This window comes from Monodon monoceros, unplaced genomic scaffold, assembly GCF_005190385.1.
Source record: "Monodon monoceros isolate NGI ecotype Baffin Bay Population unplaced genomic scaffold, NGI_Narwhal_1 Super_Scaffold_22, whole genome shotgun sequence".
NCBI classification, from domain to species: Eukaryota; Metazoa; Chordata; class Mammalia; order Artiodactyla; family Monodontidae; genus Monodon; species Monodon monoceros.
This window is the reverse complement of record NW_021703779.1, coordinates 18508391-18523872: the sequence shown is the minus strand read 5'-3', so window position 1 is coordinate 18523872 and position 15482 is coordinate 18508391. Positions and strand designations below refer to the sequence as shown.

General features: G+C 41.3%; 1 protein-coding gene across 8 annotated transcripts in view; it reads right to left on the bottom strand.

Annotated features, from left to right (window-relative positions):
- CNKSR2 (connector enhancer of kinase suppressor of Ras 2) overlaps positions 1–12683 on the bottom strand; it is a 256193-nt gene extending 243510 nt beyond the window's left edge. For 4 of the 8 annotated variants that reach the window (XM_029240573.1, XM_029240574.1, XM_029240575.1 and 1 more), the window contains exon 1: positions 12072–12683. In XM_029240573.1, the coding sequence (XP_029096406.1) occupies positions 12072–12135 (64 nt within the window). In that variant the 5' untranslated portion in view covers positions 12136–12683. The remainder of the gene's footprint in view (positions 1–12071) is intronic. The other 4 variants (XM_029240571.1, XM_029240572.1, XM_029240569.1 and 1 more) reach the window with 3 other exon arrangements.
- Between the last annotated feature and the right edge of the window lie 2799 nt (positions 12684–15482).

The following is a 15482-nucleotide window of genomic DNA, read 5'->3' as shown; positions in this document are numbered from 1 at the left end:
GTACTTCTTAATCCCCTTCCCCTTCCCCATCGGGACCTCCCCTGACCCCTCTCCCCAGTGGTAACCCCTAGTTTGTTCTCTGTATCTATGAGTTTGTTTCTGTTTTATCATACTCTTTCATTTAGTTTTTAAATTCCACATATAAGTGAAAACATACACTTTAAAGTAAGTCGTTCTCTGTCTGACTTACTTCACTAAGCATAATACCCTCTAGGTCTATTCATACTGTTGCAAATGGAAAAATTTCATTCTTTTTTATGGCTGAGTAATATTCCAGTGTGTGTGTGTGTGTGTGTGTGTGTGTGTGTGTGTGTGTGTATATATACCACATCTTCTTTATCTATTCATCTGTTGACAGACACTTAGGGTGCTTCCATATCTTGGCTACTGTAAACAATGCTGCTATGAACGCTGGGGTGCATGTATCTTTTCTAATTAGCGTTTTCATTTTCTTCAGATATATACCCAAGAATGGAATTGCTGGATCATATGGTAGTTCTAGCTATTTAATTTCTTGAGGAATCTCCATACGGTTTTACATAGTGCCTGTGCCAATTTACATTCCCACCACCAATGAACTAAGGTTGCCTTTTCTCCACATCCTTGCCAACATTTATTATTTGTGGTATTTTTGATGACAGCCATTCTGACGGTGTGAGGTGATATCTCATTGGGGTTTTGATTTGCATTTCCCTGAAGCTTAGTGATGTTGAGCATCTTTTCATGAGGCACCATGTACTTTTATTAGCAATCCTTTGAGAACAAAACATCTCAGAACTGGGCTGGTTAGTAGTAGTAGCCTAAAGTAGATCTTTTGCCTAGGTCTACACTCAGAAGAGGAGAGCATCAAACTCCTGGAGTTCACTTCAAAATAAGAAAGATGAGGGGCTTCCCTGGGCGCCCAGTGGTTAAGACTCTGTGCTTCCACTGCAGAGGGCACGGGTTTGACCCCTGGTCAGGGAACTAAGATCCTCATGCCGTGCAGCATGGTCAAAAAAAAATGTCACCAATACTATAGTTGTATGTGGCATTTTTGTCACTGGCTAAAGTCCTATTTTGAGTGGAAACGCTTTATCACCAACCAACAACACACACAACACACCACACACACACACACACACACACACACCCCTATAGAGGTCAAAAGAACCCAATGATCACACCTCACCTTACCACACACTTAAGAAAGTAGGTCTGACAGAGAGGACATCAACATCTTTGCAAATGTTCCCAGGATTCCTCTCATGTCACATCTACCTCTGGTAGAAAGGCAAGGTAAGCATAATATGTTTTAGAACCAGTTAGAAATTCATTCAAATTCTGCTTCTTCCCTTAATATTTATTCATTCTTGAAAATATTTATTGAACACCTGCTTGATAAATATTTCGGTATACAGGACAAGTGATTCAATGTTTCTAAGAAAAAGTTTCTGCATCTGTAAAACAGGGATAATTCCAACCTTTCAGGGCTAGGATAAGTATAAGATGACGCAGGGAAAGCACCTAGCACAGTACATGGTATATAGTAAGCGGTCAATAAATATTATCTATTAATAGTTCTGCCTCTGAAGATTACCAATAGAATGAAACTTCTTCCTTAATTAAAAAAAAAGCTGACCTTTATCATGCACTTGCTGTGTGCTAGGCATCGTTTTAAGCATACCATAACCCTATGAGGTAGGTAATATTATCACCCCTATTTTACAAAAATGAGAAAACCTGGCAAGTTACTTCAACTCTCCCTCTCTAAGATCACACAGCTAGGAAGTAATGGAGCCTGGATATAACTAACACAGGCATCTGATTTCAAAGTACTCTTTATTATATACTAAATGGTGCCAATTTTTAAAAGGTAGAAAATTCAGAAACTTTTAAAAAGTCAAGTCTGAAGATAATTACGTATAAACTTGAACTATGTTCTTCATCCACGGAAGTGTAAATCCAATCCAGTAGGCAGAAAAGAAAAAAGAGTTAATGTTCAACCTAATTCCATCACTGAACAGCTGTACATCTCTGTTGAGCTGCTTAACTTCTGTAACTTACCTGTTAAAGGGTGTTAACAACTGTCCCTTATTTCACTTTTAAGTACTACTACTACTAATAGATGTGAAATGCATGAGACCTTTATAACATGGGCTAATGAGGGGAAGAACCAAGCTGTACTACAGGATGTTTGCAAAAATATTCCAAAAAGTCAAAAAACTGATTCCAACCAAGTATGTAGAAACTCTAAAAATATAACTCATTTCTAGCTTGCATATTTTCACTATGGAAATGGCTCCTGGCAAAGTATGATACTTGAGAACACCACATCCTCCAGGATCAAACAATTTCTTTCCAATCTTAATTACACTATTAGATTGATCAGCAAGCCCTCTCTTCACATATCAAAAGTAAAGTTCAATAGGAACCTACTCAAATTATCACAAATCCCAAATAAACAATCTGAATTAGCATGTTTTTACCATAAATAGACTTAAAACATTATGTCTAGGGACAGATTAGAAAGAAAAATTATCTAGCTCTAAACATTCCATAGAATGAGCTGCTCTCTGCTTGTCACAATTCAACATCAAATTGAAAGCCTCTGGTCTGACAGCTGTTGGGCAAGGTAGCAGCCTTCTAGATAAGCAAACCTGTCATTAATTTAATGCAACATTGGTGCCAACAGAGACGGTCGCAAAACTCACCATGTCACCAATGCAGAGGGAAATGGGGAAGGAGCACCTGCCTTGCCATCCATATGCGGGCTCGCACCACACTCAACTTGGTTTCCACACAGGCTCTGGCAGGCAGGGAGAAAAACTAGCAACTGGACTCTAATGTCTATTTTGAGCACCAGTAGCAACAACTCTACAATTCTTTCTCTTTTATATATATTTTTAATAGCCCAGTACCTCGTTTACATAGCCAAAATATAAGTGAATTACACAAACTTAAAATATGAATTTTCTGCTCAGCCAGGTGAAAAAAAAATCACAAGTTGCCAGGACTATCAAACACTTTGAAAATAATATGGATAGCTGAAATAAACTCCCACATACACATATAAAACATACCAAAATTATAACAAGAATTCCGCTAATGCTGTTGAAATTACTCATTCAGCATAATTACTTAAAACAAGTATTTCAAAGGTTTTTTATTAATAAATTAATTAGAAGTCTAACATCTTGCTAAAAAATAGATTATTTTGTAATCTTTGTGTAAACAAGTTGGAAAAAGTAAAATCCAGGATCTAAGTCAGCCTTCCATTGGTTTCTTCTAGACAAAAACCATGTTGCAAGCCCATTTTAAAAATAGCAGATATGGCTGAAACAAAATAAAAAGTTCAAACAAACAAACAAGAGGATATTGGGTAACACTTTAAAAGCAAGTAACAACACAGCTTCTTCCTATCATCTTATCAGAAGACTATCCAACATACCTAATAAAACTAATTTCTGGGGCTTCCCTGGTGGCGCAGTGGTTGAGAGTCCGCCTGCCGATGCAGGGGACACGGGTTCATGCCCCGGTCCAGAAAGATCTCACATGCCGCGGAGCGGCTGGGCCCGTGAGCCATGGCAGCTGAGCCTGCGTGTCCGGAGCCTGTGCTCCGCAACGGGAGAGGTCACAACAGTGAGAGGTCCGCGTATCGCAAAAAAAAAAACAAACTAATTTCCAAGAACATTAATGTCAAGTAAATATAAAACTGACAAGTATGCTACATTCGATATTAGTTATGTAACAGTGTTTTTACTGTGGCAAACTAGAATACATTAATGCCATTGTGAGTTTTGGTTTATTTAATAAATCCTGGTTTTTAAAACAATTTTATATTGTGACAAAATATTCAATAGATGAACACAGAAAACTAAAACAGCAGTTATTGTACTTTAGTAAAATTTAAAATTCAATGAATTTATGCAAATACCCACAACCCTTTCTTTTCTGAAATTGAAAGAATAAGATAATGAAAACTTCTATTAGAATTAATGATTGTAATTTAAATTGGAATTGAACAAGAAATTAAATACATCTTTCAAGTTAAAAAAAATACTAGCATGTTTAATGGTTATTTGTAATTCAAACCAGGGCACAATTGCAATCCACTGATTTGCAGTACTAGCTAGAACATTTAAGCCCGAAGGTGTTGTTTTATTAAGAGTTAACAGACAGGCAAAGTTATGTTAAAGTCTTAAAAATTTCACTTATTCTGATTTATGTTTTAACAATTCTAAATTTAGGGGGAGGGGCACACTTTATTAGAAAAATCTCTATAACGTGCCTACTAGTAATTATCCAGTAGCATGTAACTCACAAAAAATCCACACGAGGCACCTGTATTCAACAAGTTATGCTTTACAGTAACTATCTACATAGGTTCTTAATGAGTGCTCTTCAAAAATTAGTCCAAATAAATTTATATTTGGTTTAAAAAATTAAAATTTATTTTTCAAAATCAGAGTGAGATGAAGTTATATAAGAAATGCTGATTTAAGATGCATCTTTAAATATCTTAATTTTATTCCTATTAATAAAAATGTAGATTCAACATTAAATATAATGAGAAGATAATGGTTCTCGTTAAGCTAACGGGCTTTTTTTTTTTCATTTTATCCTCTATATTAACAAATAAAGGGCATTTTCTTCTCACAACAGAAAAATATATTTAAATTTCTTATATGAACTTTATTTTCTTTTTTAAGAGGAAAAATGTAAGGCATTTTTTTCAATTTCATTCTACCATGCATTCCAAAATATATGGTGTTCTTTTTTTTTTTTTTTTTTTTTTTTTTTGCGGTACGGGGGCCTCTCACTGTTGTGGCCTCTCCCGTTGCGGAGCACAGGCTCCGGACGCGCACGCTCAGTGGCCATGGCTCACGGGCCCAGCCGCTCCGCGGCATGTGGGATCTTCCCAGACTGGGGCACGAACCCGTGTCCCCTGCATTGGCAGGCGGACTCTCAACCACTGCGCCACCAGGGAAGCCCATATGGTGTTCTTTTAAAAACACCAAAATGAAGAAACAATTAGAAAATTTGTATGAAAGAAAATACTTAAGAAAAGGGGTATGTTTTAATTTTTTAAGAAGTTTGCCTATTGTGTTGGCCTATGAAATGACATCAGCAAATAATATTTATAGCATAAACACGGAAGTGTTATAGATTCACTGAAATTATTAACGTTTCTTAACGAAATGAATCTACACCATGATTTAGATCATTGAATTGGCTAGACAGCAACACAACTATGAAAAATGGACAAAGCAACCCTACTTACACTGCACTCTGGCACACAGTATACAACTCGTCTCTGAAGTATCCATTAGGGCATTATAAGGGACTTTACGTGCATCGTCATTTAGGAAAGCAGATTTGTCGACAGACCAGTAATCTGTGAATAAATTTATTTATTCCTTTACTCAACAAATATTTCCTAAGCGCCTACTTTTCACCAGATACTTTCTTATGCACTATTATGCAAAAAGATGGGTTCCCTGCCCTCATCAAATAATCATACAAATAAAGGTAAAAAATAAAACTGGCAAATGGAACAAAGAAGATATACACGGTACCAAGAGAGTGCATAACTGAGGATGTGATGTGATATGGGGGTTCAGGAAGGCTTTTCTGAGGCAGAGGAGGGAAGGCTTGAGAGCTGAAGGATGAGCAGGATTTAACTGGGTGAAGCAAAAGTGCAAAGGCTCAAGGGCTGCGTAAACAGGACTGAAAGAAGGCCCGAGTAGCTAGTGCTAGCAATGAGGTTTACCTCACAGGCAACAGCCAAACCTTCCAGGGTCTTATAGGCCATTTTAAGGACTTTATCCTAAAAACAGTGAGAAACCATTAAATTTTTTAAGCTGATGGGGAAGATAGGATTAGATGGGAATCATTCTCAAGAAGTTCATCCTGACTACAGGTTTATGGATCAAACAAAGTAAGATGCTGTAATTATCATGACCTTGACTGAAAAGATAATATTTTATCCTTTGCAAGAGGAGAAAGAGAGGAAGCAGAGTACATAAATTTTACCTTTTCTAAACCCAACCACCACTTCTCAAACTTTTCCACTGATGTATCCTTAACTGCTGAACAGAGTGTACTCATAACCCTGGGAGGTCTGGGAAACGCAGCTTTAAAACAGCCTGCTGCAAGGCTAAAATTCCTGTTAAGCCTCTGGTCTCATCTTTAAAATCATGCCAATTTTGCTTTCTATACCATGAATATCTATGTTTATTTTAATATAAAAATAATATTTTAAAATACTTAGCAAAAATCAACTTTTTGGCTTTTGATCATTTGGCTTTCACAACCACAGAAATGTACCATTTTGGGTAGCACAGGCCTATGCTATGCATGAAAACTGAATTCACTCACTGAATGCTATTCAAAACAATGAGCCTATTCTTGAGCCAGACACTAATCCATGACAAACTCATAAACATAAAGCTTTAGGCTCCATTTTATTTTTCAAATTACTTACCCTCCCTTTCCCCCACCTTTAAATTAGTACTGATGATCCATCCTTCTAGGACTCTTTATAGAAACTAATGCTTCATCTTTCACAATAAGCCTTGTGTGTGAGGGAAGTCACATAGAAAGCTAAAAGTCATTAAGAAAATGTTAGGTCCTAATCTGAGGTCACTCTGCTATGAATGAAAATGATAATTTATCATTGCTTTAAGAACAACATCAACATTTAAAAGCCAATCTGCATTCTTCATGTAAGAATTTGGATCAGTAAAATTCTAAATATCCAACAACATAATGTTAATGATGTAATTAATCTTCAAAATAACTCATTTTAACATTATTTCCAAATTATTCCTGAGAAACAGAAATGGGCTTATTTTTGGCAGCCGAAGTTTTATAATGTGGTATTTATTTAAACTCAGGACATGATGAGAGTTTTATTGTCTTTGTGAAATGCATATTTGTTCTTGTACTTTTGTGCCACCTACTCATGCTCCTCCCTCACTTTCCCTGTACTGCCCACCTTTCTCTTTCAACCAGAAAAACGTAGACTCAACGCCTCTGGTTAATCGCCCCATCTCAACTCTAGAGTCTCTTGCTGTGCTTCTACATTTAGAATACATCCCTCTTAGAATATACCTTAATTAAATAAACTGCTTAAACAGTTGCTCAAACCTTCCCCATGGATTCCTTCCTGACTTACTAAAATCATCATCTTCTCTTTCCATTGGTGCTTGTATACATATGCAAACTCTTAAAATTTACCAAATGTACTAGTTGGTACCTGTCTCTGTCTTGGCATAGGTTTGCCAATGTCACTGCCAACCCTTACAGAGACTAATTTCTCCAAAGCAGGGAATTATTTAAATTCATCCATCAAAGCACCTTCCATGCTGAAGTACTAAGTAAATATCTAAGAACTAGAATACATCTACATAAATATACTCTTTTTTTTCCTACTATGCACTACATCATGTGTGTTACCTTAAGGAGCAAATGTTAATGACACTACAAACAAAACGTTTCTTGTGAACTAAACTCTACATATCAAAAAGGTAAATTTCCTCTTTGTATAAAATGACAAGAATTCCTGTTCCAAAAATGTCAAATCCAAAGCAGGTGATTGTTGGTTACTATCTAGTCACGCTGCAATTGAGAAAAAACCTAATTTTTCAAAAAGAGGTAATAGCACCAATTTAAACATTTAGCATATTTTTTTCCCTTACGGTGTATACTTCTCAAGTTCCTGCCACAAAATTATTTCTGATCTCTCTCTCAAAACAGTTTAACTCAAAATTTTGACATTTTCCTTCACCTGATTAAGATAAATTTCAACTTCAGCTCTGGGTCCTATGAGGGGGAAAAAAATTACTAAAGGGCATTGTACCTGTCAAAACTGCTTTCCGTTATCGGACACATTTTCCTTTAGAGCATGTAAACTTTTACACTAAATAGACCTTATTTCATCACTGCATTTTCCTCTTTTTAGGGTTGTATGCAAAACGTTGGCTTTATCTTTGTTTTTTAATACCTAAAATAATGTATTTCATTTTCTGTCTTCAAGAAGGCTGAGTCATCAGGACAGAAATTAGAAGTCAGTGAATGCTTCTTAAAGAAAATGGTTTATAGTAAACAGGAAAGACCAGAGCAGTTAATTGTGGGATGGCTTCAGAGGCTATCTTAAAAATTTAGATGATTTTAGGAATCATAATAACGTAAGAGTGCATGGAGCTAAGTCACAGAGACCATAAGAGAAGATCAGCAAAGCGGGGCCTGTCCGTTGACTCTGAAAACAATAATCCATTTTATTTGATCCAGAAAGGGATTAAAAGATCACTGGAAAAAATGTCAGAAAGGGAGCTGGCCCCGGAAAATAACTTTATCTTAGTCATCTGGATATTTTGAAAGAACTTCAAAAGGCAGAAAAGGTGTGAGAAAAAAACTGGAATTATTGGGTGTGACATGGACAAGGAAAATTAATGATAAAATTAATAATAGGGGCCCAAACGTGTTCAAAGGTTTTTGTTATATTTCAGAAGGCAAAAAAAGTAGACTCAAGCAACTGCAGATTATGAAATATTTCCAGGCCCTGCAAGTGAACAGACAGGAGCTGAGAAATAATGTATTTTAGAGTAACAGACTGAGCAAAAATTAGAAACAGTTATTGGCCCAATAACTGCTTTGCTTTTATTCACTGTAAAAAGGTTTATGTTTTAAAATTTTGTCAAAACTACAGGAGGACTGAATGTAATTTCCAACTGAAAAAGGTTAGTTGCAAGCACTAAATGATGAGTATTTGATTTTCTCAAAAATATTTTTATAAAATTAATTTTTAAAATTAATTTTGAAGGCTATGAGACGTTTCCAAATAGCCTGAAGTACTATCAGGATAATGTGGGATATAAATCCTTATTCTACTGACTCATGAGGAGTTCATATATTTACTGGAACTAACATTGACACTGTGTCACATCAAATTTCTATTGTCAGGAGAAAATTCAATGAGTATTGGATTTCACAAATAGTGGAGTTGGGGGTGAGCAAAACAATAGGAAGTATTTCCTCATAGCGTTTTTTAATAATAATTAACATAAATTTAATACTTACGTGTCCCTCAAATATATTTTAATAAAACGTAATAAGTTAAAGTGAATTGCAGTGTATATATGGTCCTTCATAATTAATCTTGAATATATTCTACCAAAGTTTAATAATCTTGTCAGCCAGGGGTTTTTCCCTTCATTTCCCTCTCTGCTGACTGAGTTTCTAATGCACTTCTATAAATTGTCTGGAAGCATTAAACATATGGCCATGCTATTCTTATATGCTTAATGGTTCCTTTTCTGTTTAGTGAAGGAAAAAAATACCCTAGAAAGAGCATAAAGCATATACCTTACTAAAGAGAGTTATAACTATCTACGATTGTGACTAGGTGAAAGCATATGCCATATATATGTCTTAAATGTTAAGGATGATGAAACTGTCACATTAGGAGCATGTTTTAAAGAACTCCCACAATGCTGCAGTTGTTCAAAAGTCCTGTTCATCCTTTGGTACTGCCTTTATAACACTATACATTATACAACACTAAATGAGGTTTGGCCATTCCAAAGCTACAGCCTAAATTAATTGACTTTTAAATATTAGTGCATCTGAAGAAAGGGTGAAAAGTATTTTTTAAGTGTATTTTGTAAAGCTTATTTGGGGAAAAGGGTGGGGGGGATTAATTAAGCTAATAGTGTAAAAATGAAACGTACACTATTAATTAAGTTAATTAATTTGAGGAAATGTTTGTTTCATCTTAGTATTTTTTTAAACCTTATTTTCTGATAATATCTCAAATCAAATTTATATGAAGATTATGGAAATTTCAGCAGTAAGCAGTTTGGGACTTGAAATATACAGATAATGACATCAGTTATTCTCTTCCAGTCTAATGTATACAAAGATACACAAATTCTGTCTTCTCAAATAGCTCTAAGATGCATCACCAACAGGTATGAAAATAAGTTATTCAACTTAAATATAACAATCACTTAAAATCACAGCTAATGATGTAAGCCCAACTCCAAAGAAGCTGCACTTTAGGCTGGAGAGATTTTTAAAGGACTAGTGTACTGAGAAACTAAAAATGTGTGTCAGAATATGTACATCATATGTTCTACATGCTTCAGTGGACCTAAAGTGTAGAGAGTGGGGAAAGTGCAAGAATGTACTGGGAGGGTGGGAGGTGAAGAAGATGGAGTATGCAGCACTCACTACAAGCATCATGGGAATTTGTGAGAGGTAGCCTCTGAAGGTAATCTGACTCCCAAGGAGCCAAGATAGCTTTTCTTTGAGTATTTCAGTAACAAGACTCAAATTGAAGTAATCTTTTAGGCAAATTCAAAGAAAGGGTTTTAATTAAGCAGTCTTGCTTTTCGCATGTGCTCTGGCTCTTTCTTCCATGACTGAGAAACACAGAAGTTAGATGTTTGTCTGCATCTGACAATCCAAAGGGGGGGAAAATTGGTGGGAATCTAGGAGAGCAGAATTTCAATAGCAATATGAAAACAGAAGAAGAAACAGAAAAAAATAATGAGCCACTGCAGGACTTTGTCTTAGTCATGGCACCCATGGCACCTTAGCACAATGCACCGCACACGGGGGCAGTCGATAAATAATGAATTCGATTTAATTCAGTACACTCTCATTTGTACTGCGCTTTGCAGTTACAAAGTACTTTCCACATATTAGAAAAGAAAAACGAAATAAATGAAGAATAAAGGGGCAAGTAAGGGAATAAAAGGAAAGCAAATGGATAAAGGAAAATCCACAAGACAAGCAAGAGGCTGAAAAGGCTCGGGGGAAAAAGAAAAAAAATTGAGTTTCCCTCTGTTGCTCTCAATCACTTCCAATCACGCTACTTTAGTTCTAAAGTACCTGGAGCTTAGAAAGTCTGACTGCTAAGCAAGCCCTAAGAAGGGGCTCCCTCATCTTTGAAACTGCATTTGCAAATGATAAGCCTTTGGGCCCTGACTAATCTACCCAGAGTTTGTGCCTAGGAATAACCACAAGCAAAACTCTTAACATCTCCCAAGTGTGGCGAGGAATCCTTTTTTGTCCATCCCCTCCATCCCCTGTCAGCATTCCCTAAATCTTAGGAATCTTGGGGATGGGAGGGGGCGCAGTGGTCGTGAGGAGAGGGTCCTCTAACTCAGACAACAGACAACAGAGGGAGATAGTGAGGCAGGAAAGCCCAGGGACAGAGAAAAAGCCCACGTTTGAGATTAAGAGGGCGAATGTCTTTAAGTATGGTTATTAGAAATTGCCCAGGGGAAAAAAGGGGAGAGTCTTCAAGATGGAATAAATGAGGGGACACTTGAATGTGCATCACTTTACACCTGGGGTCGAGCCCCCAGTAAAAAGCCTTAAGATTCAAAGCCTCAAGCCGCCAGAAGAGGAGGAGGCAAAGGACGCGGGGGGATGCACAGGAGGGAACCATAGATACCAGCGCAGATGCTGTCCCAGGGGAAGCATGTTTTCCTCTCCCCCAAAGCAGCGCATCCCCCGAGCATCCTCATCCCAACCTGGGGAAGAGGGGGAGCTCTCCGGATCCAAACCCCGGCGGCCGCGACCTGACACCATTATGTGGGCTTAAAAGTTGCAGGGAGAGTTGGCGCAAGAAAAGGCACTTGGCAGGGGCGGCCGCCAAGGGGGCGTCAGGATTCCCAGGAACAAAGGGGCCGGGGAACGGGCGACCGTCCCTGGGGGCTCCTCCCTGAGGGGAGAAGGCAGGGTCGGCACGTCTTCCCGGCCTGGGGGCACCAAGGGGAGCTAGGAGCCGGAAAGACTGACAGGGATTCCGCCGTCCGGCTCCCAGCCTCACATCGGGTCGCCCCGGCCACCCCCGCGCTCTCCGCGCCCCTCTCCGGATGGGAAGCCACTGGCTGGAGACAATAGGAGACCAGGATCCCGAGCCCCAGTCAGCCCTGGAGGTCCCCCGCTGCCCTCGGCGCCCCACGATCAGCCGGCTGCAGCCCCGATGGCGGGCTCGGCCGCGGCGGGCGCCCCTTCCCTCCCGTGCGCCGGGACCCCGAGCCCCAGGGCCGCCTCGCCCTCCGCACAGCGGGCATTACCTTTCATCCAGTCCACTACTTGACTCGGAGACCATTTGCTCACCGGTTCCATGATCAGAGCCATGAGCACAGGGTCGGTTCCGCGCGGGGCGCGGAGCTCGGAGCTCAGACACAAAACGAACTCAGCAGCCCGAGCCGCCCTCAGGTGGGGTCCCTCGCTGGCTGCTGCCTCGCTGGGCGGGCGGCGCGGAGAAAGCGGCTTTTGTGTGTTGAGTCTCGCGGCTGCAGCGGTGGGAGCGGTGACGGGGAGGGAAAGGCGCCGGGGTCGCGGCTCCGCGCCGGGTCTGCTCGCTCCCCGCTGAGGCGGCGGCTGCTGCCGTGGCTCCGCAACTCCGCTCGGGTCTCCGTCCCTCCGGGGCTTCACTTCATGGCTTGCACTGCCGAGGGTCGCAGCGCTAATGGAAGGAGCTGCCGCCACACGCCCGCAGCCAACTTGCCCGTTCGCCTCATGCGCGAGAGTGAAGCCCCCGGCACGACCAGCAGCCCGGCGGAAATGACGAGGGGCCTCCTGCCACCCAAAATATCTCTCCGCAGCCCTCGGGTGCGGGGCGCGCGCACCACGAGCCCCCCGCCCGCTCGCTGCCGCGCGATCCCGCCCCCGGGGCCGACGGCAGCCGCGCCAGGCGCGTGCGCGTGCGCGCGCCGGCACGAGGCCCGATCCCGGGGTCCGCCTGTCAGTCAGGCAGGTGCGGGCGGCTCGTAGCGTCGCGTTCCCGCCCCGCGGGCCGCCCCGGGACGGAGGCGGGCGAGGAGCGCGTGCGCGGCGACGGCGGCGGTGGCGGCGGCCCGGGTTCCAACCTCGGGTCGGTCGGTCAACCAGTCAGTCAGTCAGTCAGTCAGGTGCCGGCGGCGGGAGCGCGGCTCCGAAGGGCCTCTGAGTGGACGTGGCGGCGGCGGGACGGGCTGCCCACCAGTTGAGCGCCGAATGCTGAGGCGGCTGAGGAGGTACCTGCGGCCCCGCCGCCGAGGGGTGGGGGACGCCGCTGAGTTCGGGGGTTACAGCGGGAGCCCGGGCTTTCCTCGCTCCCGCCCTCCCCGCTGCTGAGTGGGCTCCCGAGGTGATTCCCCAGCCCCGCGTACGCCCGCGGAGACGGAGGCGTGGAATGCCGCGGACGGGGACCGGGCTCCGCCAGCCAGAAACGCAGCGATGACGAGGCAGGAGGGCCGGTGCTGTCGGACCGCCCCCGGTGCTGCACCGGCCCTGGGAAGTCAGGCGCGGAGCCTGGAGCCTTCGAGCGCCGGCCGTGGCGATTCCGAGGGAGGTTCGGCCCCACGTGCCTTTTGAAGGGCTTGGTGTCTGATTTTCGGCCAACTCCTCCGACGCTCAGAGCACCCAGTACCCATTTTAGAGGATGTCCTTTTGTTTTCAGATATTCTTGTGTAAGAACTGAATGGTAACACTGGGCTTGAAAATGAGTGACAGAGTGTAAACAACATGGTTCTTCAAAACTCCTGTTCTTCCGAAATCTTACACAGGCTCCTGTGCAGTCCTTAGTAAAACAGTTTACCTAATGAGGCTCGACTTAAACGACAAATAATTCATACTAGAACGTTTGGACGCAAAGTCTCTGCCACCGTTGTAGGTGTTTTCTCTTTGTCATTCTTAAATAGTTCCACTGAGTAAAAGAGAAACTCATTTTATTTCTATAACCATTGCAATAATGGCAATAGGTTTTGCCAGTTCTTGCAATAACCCATTTTCTCTAGTTCAATTGCATGAGATGCAGAGCTGCCACTTTTCTCAACTAACATGAGTTGACATCACCCCCACCTGCCCCCTCCCCCGCCACAAAGAGCTGAAACCACAGTAAAAATATTTTTGATCTTTTCAGGCTAGTGATACACAACAAGTAAAACTTAAGATGGCTTGTCTGTAGGCTTGTTATTTATTTTTCTAATAATACAAACTTAAAAGTATATGAGAGGGCTTCCCTGGTGGCGCAGTGGTTGAGAGTCCGCCTGCCGATGCAGGGGACACGGATTCGTGCCCCGGTCCGGGAGGATCCCACATGCCGCGGAGTGACTGGGCCCGTGAGCCATGGCCGCTGAGCCTGCGCGTCCGGAGCCTGTGCTCTGCAACGGGAGAGGCCAAAACAGTGAGAGGCCCGCGTACCACACAAAAAAAAAAGTATATGAGGGAATTTGGAAAGAAATGTAGATTATCTAGACAAGTCTACACTCAGACGGTACAGGTATAGCACTTTCCTTTCATAATCCAGACCGTGGTTGTGATTTACAGTTTTTTTCTTGGCTGACCAGGTGTGAAAGGTATTGTATTTTGGAGTGCCTACATTCCAGTGTTCTCGGAACATTGCATCAATATTTCTGGAAAAGATCATTTCCAGCATCAGTACTTTATGGAGTAGCTTTATGTTCAGAAACGTAATGGAATGGGTGCATTGTGAATCATTAGAGGTTACAGCCACAGGGAGATGTTAAAAGTAATTTGATCAAAATAATACTGCTAATAATAACAATGAACATTTACTGAGCACTGTGCTAAGTACTTTACATATATTTTATCCTCAAAACAGCTCTATCATTAGCCACGTTTTACAGATGAGAAACTCTTGGCTATCACATTTAGTTCCTATCCCCAGAGCCTATTACACATAGTTCAATAAATGTTGAATAAATTAATGAATAAAGCTTACAGATGTTAAGTAATTTGTCTGAGCTCATGACGCATGATTGTAGTACCAAGTTAAGGTGATTCCAGAATATGACTTTTAAAACTAGTAAAACGGTTTGTATCAGTGTTCCAAACTGAACAGTACTTTGGAAGGGGAAGGTCTATTGAATGTTAACTGAATATGTCTCATCAGAAAGTTAACTACAAAGGAGGCTAAGAGTCACCGTGAGTGTTCCTGCGCGGTACCAACTGTGAGAATATAGGAAGTGAAGAAATTTGGCTGAAACACCAAACAGTATATCCTGACTGTGCTTGTATGACAAGCAACCAGACTACATCATATTGTAAGCAAGCTTAAAGTGAGATATTGTTTGCATAATGAATGGAGTATCAAAACAAATGCCGAACACCAGGATGCAGTAAAAATAAAAGATACGTATTTCATGAAAAACCAGTACCAAAGAAGATGGAATAAAAGGTCCTAGAGAAAGAGGATTTTGAGAATTACATCACAGAATTAAGTTGTACATGTTCTCCTCTTATATATGTTACAGTAAGGAATTTATTTAATATAATCACCTGAGATAACTATTACAAAAGTAATTGTAAAAACTAGGAATGACTTAGCCAAAATGTGAGTGTGGGGTTATACTGTCTAATAGCGTTCACCAAGGCCTTAGGTATTTTTCCCAAGTCGTCCTTCCTGAGGTTTCCCCTACAAAACATCAAAAATTTGCCTTAGATTTTGACAGCATAATAGGCATTAATTATTTCACTTA